At 41.2% G+C, this 22,505-nt stretch overlaps 1 protein-coding gene across 1 annotated transcript in view; it reads right to left on the bottom strand.

The window, feature by feature from the left end:
• The window catches only part of mgarpa (mitochondria localized glutamic acid rich protein a), a 42,748-nt gene that overhangs the window by 17,161 nt on the left and 3,082 nt on the right, over nt 1–22,505 (bottom strand). The window contains exons 2-3 of the mRNA XM_080194441.1: nt 16,742–16,845; nt 15,883–15,982 (exon numbers count right to left, since the gene is read on the bottom strand). Coding sequence (XP_080050567.1) covers nt 15,883–15,982; nt 16,742–16,845 — 204 coding nt within the window. The remainder of the gene's footprint in view (nt 1–15,882; nt 15,983–16,741; nt 16,846–22,505) is intronic.

Genomic DNA, 22,505 nt, shown 5'->3' with positions numbered 1-22,505 from the left:
TCTCCATTAGTGAGGGAGCCATAATGCTCGGTGGTCCATTAGACAGCGTCAGGGGGAGGGATTACTAAATTAGAGATGGTAGCGGATGAATAAACATAAAAACTTATAATGGTTGGCATTCTAAAAGGCTAACTGGACAAATGCAGCAATCGTGAAAGATGTGCTTCCAATTCCTTACACACTGCCACAGACACAAACGTTCATTTAAAGGTTTTTGTTGAACAGGTTAAGTCCACCTCAGTTGCAAATCAACAATTTTTTTTGGTGCAGTGTAAGCATAAAGGAGCATTCATTCAGTAAAAAGAAAATCCCCACAGGACTCAAAAACCAACACAAGAGGACTACCCCTGGCATCCAATTACATATCCACATTTTGGACTGGCGAATTCTTGGCATTTTACTCTGTAAGGTGTACAATAAAAAACAATATTAAAGAAATTCTGAAAAGAAATCACAGTTACACATTTATTATTAGTCATAGTCATACTGAATGTTGAAAGAGGCACATTCTGCTGCTATGGTTAAGATCGATGATGCTGTAGCAAATGCTAAAGCTACTTTTTAAACACAAACACAGAGGGAACATAGACAATAGGGAAGGACAAGAAGGATTTACCATCAAAATGCCCAGCTAAATTAAGCTGGAGTTTGACTCCATTCTGGAGTTGCACATTACCACAAATAAAGGGAAGAGTGAGGAGAAGTCATGCAAAGGATTGAATTTCCAGCACAGGAAACCGGAAGAAATTTACTGCTATCTTTTACAAATATTGTAAACAGAGCTTTTATCTTTCTTGACCCTATTTGTTTCTAGGTTTTTCATATTTGAGATTTTCATTCCATTACATTCCGCTTCTTCTCAATGTCTGAACTGTAGACTAACCCACAAACATTGATGTCGCAGTTCTGAAGGGTTCTCATTAGAGATGACATGAGATTAAAAGTGCCAATGCAGTATTGAACAGGAAACATTTCACTTCATAGTCGTACTGGAACCCTTGAGTTTGAGCATTTTGTGTGCATATATCAGATGTGTGCTAGTTAGTTTATTTGTATGTAAACATATGTATGCACTTGAGTGTGTGTGGATGCGTTATATGTACATGAAGGTACATCGTATTTTTATGTGTGGATTTCCTTTTGTCCGATTTGGTTTTTAAAACAATATAGCCTGAAAAATCCACAATCCCAGTGAAAATTGCAAAGTTATAAGGACAAACAGGGGCATGATTTACAATATGTATTAATGACTTGGACGAGGGAAGTGAATGTACTTTTGCCAAGTCTGCGGATCACATAAAAATATGTGGGAAAGCAAGTGGTGAGGGTGACACAAAGGGTGGGATTTTACGACCTCGCTCGGGCAGGCTTACAAAATCCCGCCCGAGGCCAATGGAGAATTCTGTCCTATCATTCTTGTCCACTCTGATTCCGGGGCAAGCGAGGCAGTAAAATTCTGGCTAAAATGTCTACAGAGGGATCTAGACAAGTGAGTGAGCAAAAACTTGGCAGATGGAATATAATGTAGGAAATTGTGAAATTATTCACTTTGGTATGAAGAATAAAGGAGCTGAATATTGTTTAAATAGAGAAAGACTGCAGAAAGCTGCAGCACTGAGAGATTTGAGAGTCCTGTGCATGAATCACAAAAATCTAGTATGGAAGTTCAGCAGGTAATTGGGAAGCCAAATTGAACATCGGCCTTTATTTCAAAGGGAATGAAGTATAAAAATAGGGAAGTCTTGCTAAAACTATTCAAGGCTCGAGATAGACTGCATCTGGAATACTGTGAACAGTTTTGGTCCCCTTATCTAAATAAAGATATACTAGCATTGGAGGCACTCCAGAGAAGGTTCACTTGGTTGATCCCAGATATAGAGGGATTGTCTTATCAGGAGAGTTTGAGTAGGTTGGACCAGTGATCATTGGAGTTCAGAAGAATGAGAGCAGATCTTATTGGGACACACAGGATTCTCAGCATAGATGCTGAGAAGTGGGTTCTCCTTGTAGGAGAGTCTAGAACCAGAGGGCACAATCAGAGTAAGGCGTTGACCATTTAAGATGGAGATGAGCAGGAATTTCTTCTCCCAGGTAGATAGTTGCAGTGAGCTATGGAGGATGTGTTGTTAAATGTCTTCAAGGCTGAGATAGACAAATTTTTAATCAGTAAGGAATTCTAGGATCATGGGAATAAGGCGGAAAAGTGGAGTTGAGGATTATATCAGATCAGTCATAATTTAACTAGATAGTGGAGAAGACTCAGGCCAAATGGCCTACTTCTGCTCCTATGTCTCTTGGTCTTAATGTTCAGGGTAGGCCTATTTACATTGGGTTTCCACCATGTTCCAGGATACTGTCGTGTAGTGTGGATCATGAGGAGAGAATGGCATGGTGGCGCAGTGGTTAGCACTGCTGCCCTAGAACGCCAGGGACCGAGGTTCGATTCCCAGCTTGAGTTACTGTCTGTGTGGAGTTTGCACGTTCTCCCTGTGTCTGTGTGGGTTTTCTCTTACAGTCTGAAAGAGGTGCTGGTTAGGTGCATTGATCTAAACAGAGCCAGAGTGTGGCAACTAGGGGAATTTCACAGTAAATTCATTGCAGTGTTAACGAAAGTCTACTTGTGACGAATAAATAGACTTTACTTTACAGAGCAGTCAGCAACCCGGGCAGGGTGGGGTGGCTCTTAGCAGCACACTTTTCCAATGTCCAGTCCCTCAATCAGGTACTGAGTGCTTTAGATTAAGGTAGCCCCCATAGGAGTTGACAAGCTGGCCGTACAGTTTCATGGGTCCACTGTGGCAGGATGAGGTCCTTTAAGTGGTCATTAATTGACAAAGAGCCTCAATAAGGTGGTGGGATGGGAAAATCAACTTTGGGCCTTTCTGCCCAAAACTTCATTCCAGAGGAGGCAGGAAGGTGGCAGTGTTCCGCACCCCACCATCCCACTAAAATACATGCCCTTCATGCATCCAAGCTCGCCATCAGTGAGAGAACAAGATTCTGTTCATTCTGTTTATCTCCCCACAGATACTTTCAGGCTCCCTGCGTTTATCTAATATGTTCTGCTTTTAATTCAGATTTCCAATGTATTTTGATTTTCAATTAATTGTATTTGCTGGGGAATGGTATAAGTGATGCATGGCGAATGAAATATCAGTTAAAAAATTGCACCACTTCAGGTACTTAAGTTCTAATTTTGGCATATGTTAGCTGGGAGTGGTACATTATTGGGTGTGTACTGCATTTATACACTTCTATCTCAGGAAAGCTTCTGGGCTTACAGTAATTCGGGCTTCAGTGTTCTTTCCTAATTGAATAAATGGTTTAATCACCTCCCAAACTGAAACTGCTGTTGTGTTACATCGACAATATATACCCAACTGCATATTAAGAAGACAACCTCAAAATGCCCACGTATGAACACTTAGCAGATTCGGAAAGGTAACTCATTATACATACTTCTTCATTATTCATGCACATGGTTCCAAATGACAGCTTGACAACACAGTTTGTTATTGTTTGAAGCCAATTCACTATTTATGACTAACTGTAGACATTAAAATTTAATAATTTGTGTGTACTCACCATCTTCCTCTGTAAACATAGACAGGAGAAAGAAGAAAAAAAAATTAATTAAAAACCAATTACCATTTTGGTAAAAAAATTTCATGAAAAGATATTCCATTGAGTAGAGATCACCTCATAATTGGATGTAGGTGCCACATATCAGTAGATCAGGCATAGAGGTGTAGAACCATAGAATCCTACAGTGCAGAAGGAGGCCATCTGGCCCAACAAGTCTGCACCAACCAGATTTCCCCTAGCTAATTCTCCTGACACTAAGAGGCAATTTAGCATGGCCAATCCACCTAATCTGCACATCTTTGGACTGTGGAAAGAAACTGGAGCACCTGAAGGAAACCCACACAGACATGGAGAGAACGTGCAATGATGTAGAGATGCTGGCGTTGGACTGGGGTAAACACAGTAAGAAGTCTGACAACCTTAAACCCGTGTTGTCAGACTTCTTACTGAGAATGTGCAACACAGACAATGACCCAAGCAGGACTCGAACCCGGGTCCCTGGCGCTGTGAGGCAGCAGTTCTAATCACTGTGCCAGCATGCCCCAGAGTGATCTTTTTTTCTATTCATTTGTAGGACATGGCTGGCCAGCATTTATTGCCCATCAGTAGTTGCCCTTGGAGGGCAGTTGAGAGTCAACCACATTGTTGTAGCTCTGGAGTCATATGTAGGCCAGACCAGATAAGGATGGCAGATTTCCTTTGCTAAAGGATATTAGTGTATCAGATGGGCTTTTCCAACAATCGACAATGGTTTCATGGTCATCAACGGATTCTTAATTCCAGATTTATTTATTTTTAATTGAATTCAAATTCCATCATCTGCTGTGGTGGGGTTCGAACCCGGGTCCCCAGAACATTAGCTGAGTTTCTGGATTAAAAGTCTAACGATAAGACAACTGGGCCATTGCTTCCCCTCATGGACTAGGTTTGATCACCTAAGAAGATCAGAGAGAAATTTTTCAAATCTTTTTACCCTAATGGGCCTAAGTTTTATCTGTTTCTTTGTTTGTCCCATGAGATTACATGGCTTTAGGATGGGGTGAGGACCGTATGTATTATGGTGGACAGAACACCTCAACCGTATGGGACAAGCTGAATGGATCAGCAGCTCTTCCTCTGTCTGTTATTTTTGTTATGTTCCTGTAACAGTGCTGTGACAATGATACACATCTTTCATCCTTTGCCTAAAAGTCAAGCTTTACCAAATGCTTCTTTTCATTAAGGCATTGCCCCAACAGTGGACTGACCCATGACGGATTCTCAATTTTTAAGCAAGTTAGATAGGTGTTTTATCTGACTGGTAGACTCCATCCTCACACCCTCACTTCTTGTCTTCAAACAGCTGCACAACCTCAAACAGACTACTGCCCACAGCAAACTACCCAACCTTCAGAAGAACAGTGACCATGACACCACACAACTCTGCCACAGCAACCTCTGCAAGACGTGCCGGATCATCGATATGGATGTCATCATCTTACGTGAGAACACCATCCACCAGGTACACGGTAAATACTCTTGCAACTCAACCAACGTTGTCTATCTGATATGCAGCAGGAAAGGATGTCCCATGGCATGGTACATTGGGGAGACCATGCAGATGCTACGACAACAGATGAATGAACACCACTTGACAATCACCAGGCAAGACTGTTCTCTTCCTGTTTGGGAACAGTTAAGCGGTCATGGGCATTCAGCCTCTGATCTTAGGGTAAGCATTCTCCAAGGTGGCCTTCACGACACATGACAACGCAGAGTCGCTGAGCAGAGACTGATAGCCAAGTTCCCCATATATGCCGTCAACTGGGATCTTAGGTTCATGTCACACTATTTGTAACCCCCACGACTTGCCTGGACTTGCAAAATCTCACTCACTGTCCTGGCTGGAGACAATATATGTCTCTTTAACTTGTGCTTAACCGTCTCTCCATTCACCTTTAAGACTTGATCACCTGTAAAGATTTGCATTCCAACCATTATCTTGTAAATTGAGTTTGTGTCTATATATGCCCTGTTTGAGAACAGAGCTCCCACTCACCTGATGAAGGGGCAGTGCTCTGAAAGCTTGTGGCTTGTGTTACTAAATAAATCTGTTGCACTTTAACCTGGTGCTGTGAGACTTCTTACTGTGTTTACCCTAGTCCAATGCCAGCATCTCCACATCAAGACTTGAGTAAGACATGGTGCATGCCTTTGATTGCTTCCTTAAGTGGCAATATTAACTGGATAGAAAACTTCTTATCTGTTCCATCAAATTATGATATGTATTACTGTACAACCCTGACAATTCAGAAAGGTTTCTGTGTGGGAAAAGCTTGAATTATGCAACATACATCACACCGTAGAGTGGGAATTTAATGCAACAAAAATTGACTGATCAGGCAATTTGAATTTAGAAGCTTTGCACTAACTCAGAACAATAATATTTTACGTGGGTTCATAGTGAAACTAATCGCTATATAATCCAAATTGTACATGGTTTAGCTCAGTTTGCTGGACAATTGGCTGGTGATGCACAGCGATGCCAACAGCATGGGTTCAGTTCCCAGATCAGTGATGTCTGTCTTCTCAAATTTACTCCTTGGCTGAGGTGTGGTGATCACCACCAGTCAGAGCAACCGAAGGTCATCTGGGACTTTGACAATTTTACCTTACAGTGCAGACTCAATGGGCCAAATGGCCTCTTCTGCACTGTAATGATTCTATTCATGGATTTTGTCTTCTGCTCCTAGCTCCTGCTTTGTAAAGGGTTCCTGTAACAAGGATTGAAAGAGCTGTTCATCTTTCAGGGCAAAAGACAATCTACAATGACCATCACTGCAGCAACTGTTTCCTAAATGATTTGAGTTTTGTTAATGTCTCCATTAACCTACCTGGAAGGCAGTTCCAGGCGTTAACCACTCTCTGTGTTAAGAAGAGCTTCCTGATAGTCATAATTGGACTTTTCATCAGTTTAATTCTGTGATGTCCTCATCTATGTCAAATGAAACAGAGCAAAATGCTTTGCTGCCACCTAAATCCTGGCTACAGTGCACCAATTCCTACTGGGAAGTATACACACCTAAAACATTGGTTAAGCATAGCATGGTCTTATAATCTGTAAGGGACTCAAGGAGCCCAAAAATAATTCACATCAGTGTGAATTTCCTCTGGGATCTTCCCCTGATGCCTGTCGTGGCGGATTAGGGAGCCTGCTGGTGGCCAGCATTAAATGGATTTGTATACCACTAATAGGTTGCAGATGAAGGTCCAACCGGAATGATCCATTCACTTCCGCCAGTGGGAAAAAACACCAGCCAAAAACATTTCTGGAACAACATGGTGTGCAGAATTTGGGACTAACCTAAACAATGCCTGGGACTGCCTCCAGAATTTGAGATGGAGGCCACCAGCAACCATGAACCCTGAAACACTACGTCATTGGATAGGGGAGAACATCTAGAGATGGACTTTTCAGATTCAGTGTCATTGAGGAGGTCTATCTTCCAACTTCAGAATGTTCCTGGAGCTCCATTTCTTTTCAATAGGGGTTGGGGATGTCAGGCACCTTTTCAATATGGCATCCAGATATGATGGCGGGACTCATGCCATCATGCTTTCCCATACAGAATATGGTGCAAAGCCCCTGGGTGTATAATTAATTAGGTCGGGGCTGGAAGATATGGCATGGTTTCCACAGCAGGAAACACTCTGCATTCCTGCCACAGAATTTAGTCGCAGATGGGAGAAGTCCATCTATGTTTAAAGTTCAGAATAAATGGGGGCATAAAGTAAGTCATTCATCCCAAATGGTCAATGCTAATGTTTATGGTCCATACAAATCTCCCCCCACCTCTCTTCTAACCCTGGCAGTATATCATGCTATTTCTTTCTTACTCTTATGTTCATCTAGATGATCATAAATGTATTTTTTCTTTTTGCCATACCACAACTGCCTCTTGTAGTGATTAATTCCATATTCTTACCACTCTTATGGGAAAGAACTGTTTTCTGAACTCCTTATAGATTTATTGGTGACTATCTTATAAGAATGGACTTGACTTTAGTCTCCCTCATAGGTGGAAAACCTTCCCTAGTTCTATTCTATCAAATCCTTTCGTAATCTTAAAGACATTTCAACCCTGTGCCTTCTCTTTTCTATAGAAAAGAGATCAAACTGGTGGCATACTTCCCAACCCCTCAGTTCTGTGTGTGATCAAAATTTCTATTGATAACCCCGCAGCAAACTCGAGATAGGATGAACTGAAAGGGTTAGTTTATTTTACAGACTCTTCTTTGCAGTAGTACAATAAGTGAAGGATAAAGAAAAATCTACAGTGCGGAGACCACAGAGAAGAAAGAAAGGTTTCCAAATCCAGAATCCAAATCCAATGAGGTACTTCTTCATGGAGGTCAGTGAGCTGAAAGTTGATGCTGAATAATTCATTTTTCCAGTGGTGTTGATTTCACATGATGAGATAGGCACACAGGGGTGAACCAGTCTTGTAGGCAACTGTACAGAATTTCCAGCAGGAGCAGTGGAGTTGGGCCCAGGTGCCCAACCTGTGCTAGAACTCTCTGTCTGAGAGGCTGCTAGTCTGATAGCAATAAGACAGACTGAGACTTTGCAGTTCAGCAAGGCAATATTACTGGTTCCGTAAGCCAGAGGCCCAAGTCGCACGATTCCCACCTCTCTTTGACAAAGGATATAGTTTTTTCAAAGTTTATTTATTATTGTCACAAGTAGGCTTACATTAACATTGTAGTGTAGTTACTGTGAAAGACCCCTAGTTGTCATATTCCGGCACCTGTTCGGGTAACACTGAGAGAGACTTTAGCATGGCCAATGCATCTAACCAGCATGTCTTTCAGACTGTGGGAGGAAAGAACAAAAGAACAAAGAACAAAAATCAGCCCTGGAAACAGGCCCTTCGGCCCAACGAGCCCGCGCTGCCATCTCAACACCACCAGTCCACCTCTCTACCCACGACCCCTGTCTAATGTTTTATGGCCACCGGAGCATCTGGAGGAAACCCACGCAGACACAGTGAGAATGTGCAAACTCCACACAGACAATGATCCAAGCTGGGAATGAAACCCAGATCCCTGGCGCTGTGAGGCAGCAGTGCTAACTACTGTGCTACCGTGTATGTCTCTCTTCTGGGTTCCTGAGATTGTTAAATGTCTCAATTATTAAGAATTGAAAGGAAGGTTGGAATGTGTTTTGTCTCAGCAGACTCCTGTTGGCCAGGTTGGTTTATGAAATGCAGATGACTTTTGTACAAATCTCTTTGGTCTGTGCAGCCCACAGGAGGGTCATTAGTAACTTTTCAGGGATAACGGTGTGTGAGTTTCTCCGATACTGCCAGATAGCTACATTTGTTCAGTGTTGTAGACATAGATTCAGCCATTTTAGTCTAAAATTTATAGGGATATGAGATAGCATTTCTCTGTATAGTTTATAAAAAATGACACAGGATGAGATTTTGGTGTCTCATACCGGCCACTTTAGTGCAGTGATAATGAACACCCCAGAATATTTGATGCTGCATCAGGGAACAACAAATTAAATAGGGTATAAAACTTGAATAAATGCCTGTGGATCTATATTAAAATACACAGTACATTGGGAATATTCATGATTTTCACATAATCTGTACAGACTCATCATTAATCTCCCTGGGATGATGCTGCAAAAACTCGCATGCCACTGCCTTTTTATCTCTTTATAAACATGGAGCCAGGCTTTCTCTACCTTGGCTTGGCCACTGTTCCAGCCAAATGAATAATTCGGCCTGACTAATCCAATCACTAACATGTGATATTTTGAAAAGAAGTGACATGCAATTTAACACGATTGCAAAATGGAAAGGTCAGTGGTGTGTTACTTAAATGCTTGTGGTGTAAGGGGATCTGTAACATCCACATTCTGCAGGAGTGTTCATGGGGCAATGATTTGTCTCAGACACTGGCACATTGCAATCTCCATCAAGATCCTAATTATGTTCCTTTTGCCCATCCCACAATTGCATTCTGTCTGATGAACATCAAACTCACAACCCAAGATTAATTTGTGTTATTTGGATTGGACCTTCAGCCCTGTGCCAAGATGTTAAGCAGCCAATCCCCAAGGTTAGACCCTGGGAACTTTCTATTCATAGAACCCCTACAGTGCAGAGGCAGCTGTGCTAACCGCTGTGCTACCATGTATATCTCTCTTCTGGGTTCCTGAGATTGTTAAATGTCTGAATTATTAAGAATTGAAAGGAAGGTTGGAATGGGTTTTGTCTCAGCAGATTCGGCCCATTGAGTCTGCACTGACAACAATCCCACCTTAGGCCTTATCCCCATAACCCCGCACATTTACCCTGCTATTCCCTCTAACCTACGCATCCCGGGACACCAAGGGGCAATTTAGCATGGCCAATCCACCTAACTCACACATCTATGGACGTGGGAGGAAACCGGAGCACCCGGAGGAAACACAGGCAGACAAGGGAAGAACACGCAAACTCCACACAGACAGTGACCCAAGTCGGGAATCAAACCCGGGTCTCCGGAGCTGTGAGGCAGCAGTGTTAACCACTGTGCCACTGTACTGCTCCAAATAATATTATCTGCCAATTTCCTGTGTCTGGAATGGTAGTGAAGATGATTCCATCATTTTGAATCACAAACATTTGGCCAATGTTTGGTACACTATCCACTTTGTATGTTAAATAGGCTCATAGATTTCAGAAAAGGAACTTCCCCGACATTTGACAATCCAGTAGTTTTGACCAAGGCAAACACAGACAAAGGATTCAAGAACCTTTAATAAACTCTCTGTTTATTTTTGTTAAAGGTGTGATACCATTGTTCAGGAGCTTCCCAAACTATGGGTCATGAGGTCCAAAGCAGCAATGGCTACTGAGGAGTTTGGATTGAATGTTGACAGTTGAGAAATCCCCTTTAAACCATGGTTATTTTTCTAATGGTTGATATAGTCCGATGCACAGATCTTTGACACTTATCCCTGCTGCAATAATGGGATGTGAAATGCCATGTTTTTAAAAAACCCAGCAGTCTAAATGCATCCCACCATGTTCAACATCACTCATCCCACCTGCTCAGGTGCTAAAGGCCACCCCTGCGGTGACTGTCCCTTTAAGGATGACGCAGCAGAAAAGGGTCAATGGGCTTTCGGGGACCAATTGGGAACAAGAGTGTGTAATCACCTAAGATGGTGGAGCCCTCTTTTAAGCAGTAGACATGTAGGGAACTATATAGCAGCTGTATGAGCTGCAGTACAGCTTTTCTCACGAATAAATACCTCTTATTCTTCTAATGAATTTTGTAAAAGTGCTTCATTACACTCCTCCCTGCTCTGCCCCACCAAACAAATCTCCTAACCTTTCACACTCTGGGGTCACACAAAGTCTGATGCATTAAAAATTTTGGGAAATACTGCCATAGCCAGCATAAGGCTTTGTACATGACTGTTCACCAACCGTATCCAATTCAGCCACAACCAATACATTTCAGATGGGAGCCAGGTGGGAAAAAAAGCTGTGAGGAGGATGTAAAATAGCTACAAAGGGTAGAGACTAGGCAGAAATGTTGCTGATGAAGTCGCATATGGAGAAACATGAACTTATCCACTTTGGCACCAAGATTGGAAAAGCAGAACATGTTTTAAATGGCAACAGCCTAGTAAATGTTGCAAGGGAATTGAGGGGCTTTGTACACAAATCATAGCGTGTTAACATAGCATGCAAATAAAGCAAGCAATTAGGAAGGCAAATAGTGTGTTAGCCTTTATTATAAAAGGATTGAAGTATAAGATTAAGAAAGTTTTGCAGCAACTTTGCAGCTGAAGCCACCCAGAAATAATGAGGGGCATACTTCAGCTCGGTAGTCAACATCTTTTCCCAAAGATAGGGGAGTCTAAAACTAGAGGACATAGGTTTAAGGTGAGAGGGGAAAGATACAAAAGAGTCCAGAGGGGTATTTTTTCACACTAAGGGTGGTGGGTGTCTGGAATGAGCTGCCAGAGGTAGTAGTAGAGGCAGGTACCATTTTGTCTTTTAAAAAGCGCTTAGACAGTTATATAGGTAAGATGGGCCAAGAGGGATATGGGCCAAACATGGGCAATTAGAACTAGCTTAGTGATTAAAAAAAGGGTGGCATGGACAAGTTGGGCTGAAGGGCCTGTTTCCATGCTGTAAACCTCTATGACTCTAATTTTTGAGTTTTGTTGAGAGACCATATCTGGAGTAATGTGAACAGTTTTGTTGTCTTGATCTACACTTACCTTAGAGAGGGTGAAACAAGGGTTCACCAGATTGATTCCTGAGATGCGAGTGCTGTCTTACGAGAGGGGGTCTTATGAGTGGGCCCATGGAGTTTGGGAGAATAAGAGACAATCTCATTGAATTGGTTTAGAAGAATGAGGGGAGATCTTATTGAGACGTATAAGATGATGAATGGGATGGATAGGATAGAGGTGGAGAGACTCTTCCCGCTCAGAAAGGACAGTAGGACTAGGGGGCACAGCCTCAAGATAAAGGGGGGCGCGGTTTAGAACGGAGTTGAGGAGGAACTTCTTCACTCAAAGGGTGGTGAATCTCTGGAATTCTCTGCCCGTTGAGGTGGTGGAGGCTGCCTCGCTAAATATATTTAAGACGCAGGTTGATGGGTTTTTGATAAGCGAGGGGGTTAAGGGTTATGGGGAGAGGGCGGGAATGTGGAACTGAGCCATGACAGATCAGCCATGATCTTATTGAATGGCAGGGCAGGCTCGAAGGGCTAGATGGCCTACTTCTGCTCCTATTTCTTATGTTCTTATGTTCTTATGTATAGCATTCTTACAAGGCTCGGTAGGATAGATACTGAGAGATTGTTTTCCTGAGTTGAAAGTCTAGATTGAGATCATAACCTCAAGATAAGGAGTCAGCCATTTATGACGGAGCTGAGAAGAAATTTCTTCACTCTGAGATTGGTTAAAATTTGGTATTTTCGATCCTGGAGAATATAGTTAGGGCTCAAAAGCTGCTGCATTTGCTTCAATCCCTATCATTCGTATGATAATCGTGTCCTGACCTCACTATCTGTTTCGTGTCAACATAGGGTGTGGTGGATGCTCAGTCAAGTCAGAGACCACTGAACCATTCAGGAATTAGGTAATATGGAGATCTGGCAAGAAAGTGAAGTTGAGGTTGAGGATCAGTCATGATCATAGTAAATGGCAGAGCAGACACTATGGGAACCTACTCCAGCTCCAATATCTGATGTTCTTATTTTCAGATCACTTTGTTTCTACTCTAGAATTCTACACTGTTACAACTGATGTTGAAGAATTATTAATCTTCCTCAGTTATAAGACACCTCTTGGCAATCCTGTTATAAAATTATCGTCATTGCCCAGTATTTGGCATATTAATAACTAACCCAGAGGTAACCATCTCAATTCGCATCTCTGAATCACATTTACAGATGAAATCTGTCAGTGTTGGTGCATCTGTTGTGCATCTCCGATACGATTAGTCAAGCGTAACATTGTTCACAATGCAGGACCTAATTCATTCTGTCAGCATGTCAAGATGCAAGATTAAACACCCTACTGAAAATGGTGAATTCAAATCCTTTGATGATCATACTACCACATAAAAACAGGAAGTGGGAGCAGGACTGGACTGTATGACTTAACAAACCTGTTCCACCATCCAAAGCAATTTTAACTGATCCCCGGCTTCAACTCCACTTTTCCACTCACTCTGCATATCCCTTGATTCCCGGAGAGACTAAATATCTGCCTATCCCAGCCTTAAAAACATCCAACGATGGAGTGTCCGCATCCCTCCAGGGTAGAGAATTCCAAAGATTCATAAGCCTTTGAGTGAAGTAGTTTTTCCTCATCTCGGTCTTTCTGGGAGCAGTACTCTTAAAGTAATGTTAGATTATCGGTCACAAGTAAGGCTTACATTAACGCTGCAATGAAGTTACTGTGAAATTCCCCTAGTTGCCAAACTCTGGCGCCTGTTCGGGTCAATGCACCTAACCAGCACGTCTGTCAGACTGTGGGAGAAAACTGAAGCACCCGGAAGAAATCCACACAGGTACAGGGAGAACATGCAAACTCCACACAGACAGTGACCCAAGCCAGGAATCAAACCCAGGCTCCTGGCACTGGGAGGCAGTAGTGCTAACCACTGTGCCATCGTGCCACCTGACTCAAATTGCAAGACCTTCATTCAGCCCTTTCCTTTTAACCGCTCACATATGTCCTCCCAGTGATTAAACAAGGTACAATGTCACATAACGTAGTTTCACCGCTCTCTCCTCAACTGAAAGATAGATACTTCCCAATACTTCCCAACCCCTAGACTCTGGTGTGATTTTAATTCAAGGTTCGATCAACCTCCTTCAAGTTCTAAAATGAATTCTTCTTACAATCCGCAGCAGCATCAGAATGTACAAGCCTTTTCCAAATGATCACAATATCAGCAATCAGCACAATCACTGAGCCACAAATTTATTGAAATGACATGAAGCACGAGAGTCAGAAGATATATGCGCTGACTTATGATTTTGTGTTTAAGTACATGGGAAGTAACATAGTGCGAAATTTAATTCTGTTGCTCCATATCCTTAAATTAGCCAAGAGAAATCTGATAGAAGCTATTTTTGATTTTCCTGGCTTTTCGAAGTCAGCACTTATAATAATAAAAATGACACGGGTGTGATTGATCGTACTTTCATATCTGTAATGTAAATGGTTATCAAATTGAATTCTCAAAAGACAATCAGGTACTGGCTGCTGATCTACTATTACTCATCCTACACTCTTACCAATGTCCAATTTCACCCCAATACCTGCTTATCTGTTTCTTATCGCAGAGATAGCTTGGCAGAAGTTTAGAAGTTTATCAATTCGAGTCACAATTAGGCTTACATTAACACTGTAGTGAAGTTACTGTGAAAATCCCCAGTGTTCTCAAAATAAGATTCTGAGATGTTTTCAAGGAAATAAAAGGACCAGCTTTGGTAAATATGATCTAAATTAGTTGCTTGCATGAAAACCTATCCTTGGTAATTGCTTAAATTTATTTCCTAATCATTGCATAATTTGTTTTCTGCCATGTTCCCAGTGCTAATATCTCTGCCATATCAAATAGATTATGCAGAAAGCCATTAATATGTTGTTGCTTTTTCAATCCTCCCATGGGAAAGGATCTGATCTCCATGTGGGACAATCCTTTAAAAGGACCTTGACAGGTTTTTTGAGAGATGAGGATATTGCCAAGTGCAAATAGATCTAGATTGGTTTCCATTAAGAATATTAAAATTTTTATCCTTATTTCAAGCCTCTTGTGGCCCTTGACCTTCCCTTTCTCTCCATGCCCTCTAAATAGACAAGCTTTCAAGATCTCCACATTCCTCCATTCAGGCCTTTTGAACATCACCAGTTTTAATTACACAAACATTTGTGACCATGCTTTCAGCTGCCTAAGCTCTGAGCTCTGAAATTTCTTCCCAAAATCTCTTCACCTGTCTCTCTTCCTTTAAGACAACCCGTAAAATTGATCCCTTTGACTTAGGTGCTCTGTCTTCTCTGGTTTGATACTTCCTTTTTGTGGTGTCAAATCTTGTTTGAAAAATGCTCTTGTAAGGTGCCTTGGGATGTTTTACCATATTGTTTTTGAGGTAAAGAAGTTTTATCAGTACATTTACAGATGACACTTTACAATAATGACCAACTATAAGATACTTTTAGGGTTGTTCAGAGAGGACAAAGCCATTCCCCCATCACTTCAGCAAGGTGCCCATGATTGGGCCTGCTCTTTCTTGTTTGTTTCAGTGGGTAGCATTACAGTGGAGTGAGCGTTCAGTGTACACACATGCCAGAATTTTACCGCCTGGCCTGTCCAAGGTTTTAAGATCCCACCCAAGACCAATGGAGAATCCCATTCTGCAAGCCTTGCCCATCCTGATTCTGGGGCCAGCGAGGAGGTAAGATTCTGGCCACAGCCCATTGACAGGTTCGTTGGGCCAAGCAGTCTTTTCTCTTGTTATAATTCCTACAAACTATAACTGAACAAAAGCCTAAACTTTTCCAATCCTCTAAACTTTTTTGGGAGGAAGTTATTTGCTCCCATCAATGTTTATTTTGATGACACATTCTAGACCAGTCGTAACAACCCAATGCCTATTAACACCAAACCAGCCTCGCCCCAGACCGCCAAGCAATAATTACAGCTGCTAACAGCAAGCTCAAGCCTAATGCAACAAACACATAATGCTCTGGGGGGCATTAGATCAAAAACAAAAGTAACTCACTCTTTGGTTGCGAAGCTCTCCACTCACTCTTTGGGCGTTCCATTATCTCTGCAACTCTCTCATTGTACCTGGCTTTGTCCTTGTGCAGAACTTTGTATGTCTGTGCAAACATATTCCAACATTAATTTGTTAAATTGAAAAAAACGCAAATGTTTGTGAACTTTCTTGTATTTCTACATATAATTAAAACTAAAAAGAAATTATTTATTTTTCATCCTCTTTGAATTCTTTCAATCATAGAACTATAGAATCCATACAGCGCAGAAGGAGGCCATTCAGCCCATTGAGTCTGCACTGACTTTCCAAAAGAGCATCTTACCCAGGCCCACCTCCTGTCCTATCCCTGCAACCCTTTGCATTTACCATGGTTAACCCGCCAAACCTACACATCTTTGGACATGAAGGGTCAATTTAGCACGATCAATCCACCTAACCTGCACATCTTTGGAGTGTGGGAGGAAACCAGAACACCCGGAGGAAATCCATGCAAACAAGGGGAGAACATGCAAATCCACACAGTCACCTAAGGCCAGAATTGAACTCGGATCCCTGCCACTGTGAGGCAGCAGTGCTCGCGACTGTACCACCCATTCTGCCTGGGAGATCTGTAAGGTAATCTGCACTGGGGACTTTTCTCTTTGGGCATTCCAGAGTGTGTTTTAAGTCAAAAACATACAAATTTACCTTCTCTTTCACCGTGGAGCAACTCCACAAAGTGAAACAGGGAATTTGGCATACAGAGAATCTTGGCTGTGAGTCTACTACCCTCAGCTCCAGGGGGAGGAAGGTTGGCCAATTGTTCAAAGTCAAAGACTGTAGTCTTAAACAGATATATGTGTTTAATTAAACTGGGTCTTACATAAACACTTCCACCTGCAATCACTGCACCAACCATCAGGGTTAATATCGTGTTCTCGCTTGAGGAGCCTGGAGGACCACCAGAAGACATCTGGCGAATGGATGCTGCAAAGCAATGCAAAGTCATTAGTCTTAGCGAATACAGAAACATATAAAGCTGAATTTGGAACTGTCATTGTTGTCAACACTGATGGGATAATTACACTGAAAATACTGAAAACCATAAACACTGACACTCTCTTCAGTATCGATTAGTACATTCTCAACTAACTGTTACATTGTATTATACATTTAACACTGTTTCATAATTATATTTTTAATACCCCATTGAGTGGCATGGTGGCACAGTGGTTAGCACTGCTGCCTCACAGTGCCAGGGAACCAGGTTCAATCCCAGCCTCAGGTCATTGTTTGTGTGGAGTCTGTACATTCTCCCCATGTCTGTGTGGGTTTCCTCTGGGTGCTCCGGTTTCCTCCCACACTCTAAAGATGTGCGGGTTAGATTGATTGGCCGTGATAAATTGACCTTTAGTGTCAGGGGATGAGCAGGGTAAATATGTGGGGCTGAGGGAGTAAGACCTGGGTGGGATTGTGGTTGGTGCAGACCCAATAGGCCGAATAGCCTTCTTCTGCGCTGTAGAGATTCTATCAAAGCATATTGCAGGGCCACTGGCACAGGGAGATTGATCTCCTGTGGTAAGCATAAAATCAAAGTCTTTATTATCTCAAAGCTGTGATCAATTAATTCTTGAAGTGCACTCCAGTCTATTATTCTCAAATGTACATATTCATGCCTAGATCAGTAGAGTATTTTATTGGATTTGTAGCAACTTTTCTTTTTTTTTCAGCCATTTGTATCATGGTGGGCAGAAATGGACAGCAGACCCCTGACTGAATTGCAAAGTTTACAGTAAGGTCATGTTTTGTTTCGGTACATACTGCCACACTACAGAGCAGTAGGATGACTGGTCTATCATTCAAAAAGTTTGAACATTAATAGGGAAAAGTCAGCCAAAACCAATGCCAGCTTCAAGTAGAATCAAAATACAGCATAATGTTAAAAAGACAGAATTACACACACTCTGTCTGAATGCACACAACATATACAACCAATTGAGTGAATTGATGAGGAAGTGACGGTCTAGTGGTATTATCGCTAGACTATTAATCCAGAAATGCAGCTTATGATCTGGGGACCTGGGTTGGAACCCCGCCATGGCAGATGGTAGAATTTGAATTCAATTTAAAAAATCTGGAATTAAGAATCTGCTAATGACCATGAAACTATTGCCGATTGTCGGAAAAACCCATCTGGTTCACTAATGTCCTTTAGGGATGGAAATCTGCCGTCCTTACCCGGTCTGGCCTACATGTGACTGCAGAGCCATTGCAATGTGGTTGACTCTCAACTGCCCTCTGAAATAGCTTGGCACAGCACACAGATGTCAAGAAGGCAGCCTTCTCAAGGGCAACTAGGAATCGGCAATAAATGCTGGCCAGCCAGTGAAGCCTATGTCCCACGAATGAATGGAGTGTTATGACCATGGAGGAACAAACGTAGAATTATACACAGAAATGTTGTACTTTAAAAATGACCTGAGTTTTATATTTTACAATGGACACCAAAGATGGCTGAGAATTTGCAGTGGAATGGCTGCAGTGTGTTTCCAAACAGGGTCCATCTAGAAGAATCCAAAGAGTGATTACCATCTCTGGTAAAGGCAAAGGAACATAAAGGCTATCACATCTAAAAGACCTTGGGTGTAATTGCCTAGACTGACTAGTGTATTCTGGTTTTCTAGTTGGAATATATAAATCGAGGGTTAAAAGCTATCTGAGAGTGCTGTCTGATATCTACTTGCCTGCCCTGCCAGTCTACCTGTATGTGTATTTTATTAGGGATCCGGGCCAGAACCCCAAAGTATATTATGAAGCCAGACGAGACCCCAACAATTTTTTCAATTTTAGCATAATTATGAGGAAACGATATTTCCTTCCAGGAATGATTCCACTGACAAAGTAGGGACCTTTTATAATAAAACAATTATTATTTCATAACACAGATTCAATATAACTCTAACAAATGAAGCAACTAACAGTTGAACAATATTTAAATTGAAAGGAAGCAACTTTACTTTTTATCTTTGACTGTTCCAGTTCCAAATAAGCTCCGTTCATGCATAAATCAAATCTAATTTTCAATAAACACAGTTAGCAAATCCAGGTAAAATGTGTTAACAATCTTGAAGATTTGAGAGTGAGATTTTGTGGAGAAAGAATGAATCCTCAGGAACAGCCTGTATGTGTCTCTGACTTTAGCAGACCTACAACTACAACGGCTTAGTTTTTTTAACCTGTATAGACTTAACTCCTCCCATTACCATATGAGCACCTAATGGATAACTCATGACCGTTTCAACCAACCTAATCAAAATCCCCGGGACAAATCTCCATCTATACACAAAAATCCATAGGTTCTATCCTAAGTAAACACGACGTGGCTAAAATGGGTAATTATCCTGCTCTTGCAGCATCTGAACTCCTTCCAGACATACTGATTACCGATAGAATAAAGCTAAATTTTTAAACATTCCTCTTAAACATAAAAGTATATTCTATATCAATTGCACAACTATAATCACAGCATGCTCTTAGGAAAAGCAGCTGGAAGTTTTCCATATTGAAGTTGTGTGAAACAGTACCAAAAGCAGCGCTCCTGGAAAAAAGGAATCGCCATTTTTTTTTACAGGAATATAAAAAAACTCTCTGATTGTGGAAGTCAATGAGCCAGCAAAAAGGATCGCAGCTGGGAAAATAAAGAAATGAAATATTTCCACCAAACCACAGAACACCTGAATCAATTATTCATCTGTAGAAGTCAACTTTACTGGAATCAATTTGTAACGACTATATTCACCATCATATACTCCTTGGAAGTCAAGGGCTGTCCCAAATAACATTTTATTTATATCTACTTAATATTGGACTCAATTCTTACTTCTAATTCATATAAATGTAGATGCATTCATTTATCCTTACCTTTTTATAAACTTTAATAAACTTACTCTATCTTAGCTCAAAAAGGCCTGGTTAAATTTGCTTCTTTTTAAACTATTGGGTCTGAGAAAGATATCCAAGGGAAGGGGAACCCTATTAGATTAAACCCTGTTGCTCACATCAGAGGGTGAGTTGAATAAAGACATAGATCCGGTCATCTCTCCTCACCCATGTTTGTAACAATATGGGAAAATCCCAGCCGAATGGTGACAAATCGAGGGGTCTTGCCTGGATCAATAACTTTTGGGGAACCTCACCTGAAGCTGGTCATATTCAACAGAATAAAGAGGTGTGATCAGATTGTCATTATGGTGACATGGCTGCAGAGTGATTAGGTTTGGGAACTGAACATTTAAGGGTATTCAACATTCAGGAGGACCAAAAAGAAATAGGAGGTGTGATAATGTTAATAATACTATTAATAATAATGTTAATAATAAGGCAGATCAGTATATTACTGAGAGAGGGTCTTCGATCGTAAGAATAATCTGAGTGGAGCTAAGAAACAGCAAGGAGCTGGTAAAAGTTATTTATAGGCCATCAAACAGTAATGGTGATGTGGATCATGGTATAAATCAGCAAATTAGAGATACATGTAACGATAACTATGGGTGACTTCACTCTACATTTGGACTGGATAAATCCAATGAGCACTAAGGCTGTGAAGGGTGATTTCCTGGATTGTTTATGAGATGGTTTTCCAGAACAGTATGTTGAGGTACCAACCAGGAAATAGGCTATTTTTGATTTAGTATTAAGCAATGAGAAAGAACTAATTAATAATCTTATTGCAAAAGAACCTTTAGGGAAGAGTGACCATAATATAATTACATTCTCCATCAAGTTTGAAAATGATGTTTATCAATCTTAAATCTAAACAAAGGAAGCTAGAAGATTGAGGGGCAAGTTTGCTGGTTTACAACAAATATATATTCATTTAAGTTACAAAAGCCAAACAGGAAAAGTGAATCAACTGTGGCAAACAAAGGAATTTAAAGATTGTATTAGATCAAAGGAAGAGGCTTGTAAAGTTGCCAAAAGAAAACTGTAAGCTTTGAGGATTGGGAGCAATTTAGAATTCAGCAAAGATGGACCAAGAAATTGATCAAAGGAACAATAGACAATGAATGTAAACTAGCAAGAAACATAAGAAATGACTGTAAAAGTTTTGAAAGGTATACAAAAAGGAAAATATTTACAAAGGCAAATCTGAATTCATTATAGGAAAAGACAGGAAAATATAAAATGCAGGTGGCGCAGTGGTTAGCATTGCTGCCTCACAGCACCAGGGACCTGGGTTCAATTCCAGCCTCGGGTCACTGTCTGTGTGGATTTTGCATGTTCTGGCCGTGCCTGCATGGGTTTCCTCCAGCTGCTCTGATTTCCTCCCACAGTCCAAAAATCTGTGAGTTAGGTAGGATGGCCATGCTAAATTGCCCCTTATTGTCCCAAAGTAGGTAGGTTAAGGGGGCTTGTGGAATAAATATGTGGGGTTACAAGGATAAGACAAGGGATTGGGACTGAGTAAGATGCTCAATTGGAGAGTTGGTGCAGACTTGATGAGCTGAATATCCTCCTTCGGCACTATAGGAATTCTATGATTCTATGAAAATAGGGAAGTGGTAGAGCAGCTACATAGTGCAGTTGTCTATGTCTTCATTGAGGAAGATACAAAAACAGACCTCCCAGAAATAATAGAAAACCAAGAAATTAGTGGGAATGAGGAACTGGAAGAAATTAGTATCAGTAAAATAGTAGTACTGGAGAAATTAATGGGACGATAAGCTAATCAATCCCTGGGACCTGGTGATTTACATCTCAGAATGTTGAAAAGGGTGGCTATAGAGGGAATGGATTCATTGATGGTTCAAAATTCCACACATTCTGGAATGGTGCCTGCAGATTGGAAGGTGGCAAATGTAACCCCACTATTGAAGAGAAGAGGGAGAGAGAAAACAGGGAACTGCAGACTTGCTAGCCTGACAACAATAGTAGGGAAAATATTAGAATCTAAGGATGTGATAAGTGGACACTTTGAAAATAATGATCGATTGAGCAGTGCCAATGTGGATTTATGAAAGGAAAATCATGTTTGCCGAACCTATTGGGAGTTTTATGAGGAAGTTACTAACAGAATAGGTAAGGGTTGATGTTGTGTATTTGGATCTTCAGAAGACTTTTGGTAAGGCCTCACATAAAAAGTTTGTAAACAAAATTAAAGCACTTGGGATTGGGAGGTAACATATTGGCAGGATTAAGGATCGGGAAAAGACAGAAAACAGTAGGAATAAAGAAATAATTCCCAGGCTGGCAGGTTGCTACTGGTGAGATACCACAAGCATCAGTACTTGGGCCCCAGCTGTTCAGAATTTATATCAATAGTTTGGATATGGGGACCAAACGTAATATTTCCAAGTTTGCAGGTAACACAAAACTAGGTGGGAGTGTGTGTTGTGTGAAATATTGCAAATAGGCTTCAGATTTGGAGAGGCTTAGTGAATCAGTAAGAATGTGACAGATATCATATACTGAGGCTAAGTATAAGATTATCTGCCTTGGTAGGAGGAAAAAAGCTGCAAAGTACTTCTTACATGGTGAGAGATTAAGCATTAATGTCCAAAGGGACCTTGGTGTTCTTGTTCATAGAATCATAGAACCGTAGAATCCCTACAATGCTGAAGGAGGCTATTTGGCTCATTGAGTCTGCA

The sequence above is a fragment of the Carcharhinus amblyrhynchos genome, chromosome 1 (assembly GCF_965287045.1).
Source record: "Carcharhinus amblyrhynchos chromosome 1, sCarAmb.v2.hapA, whole genome shotgun sequence".
Classification (NCBI taxonomy): domain Eukaryota; kingdom Metazoa; phylum Chordata; class Chondrichthyes; order Carcharhiniformes; family Carcharhinidae; genus Carcharhinus; species Carcharhinus amblyrhynchos.
This window is presented reverse-complemented; position numbering and strand designations above follow the sequence as displayed.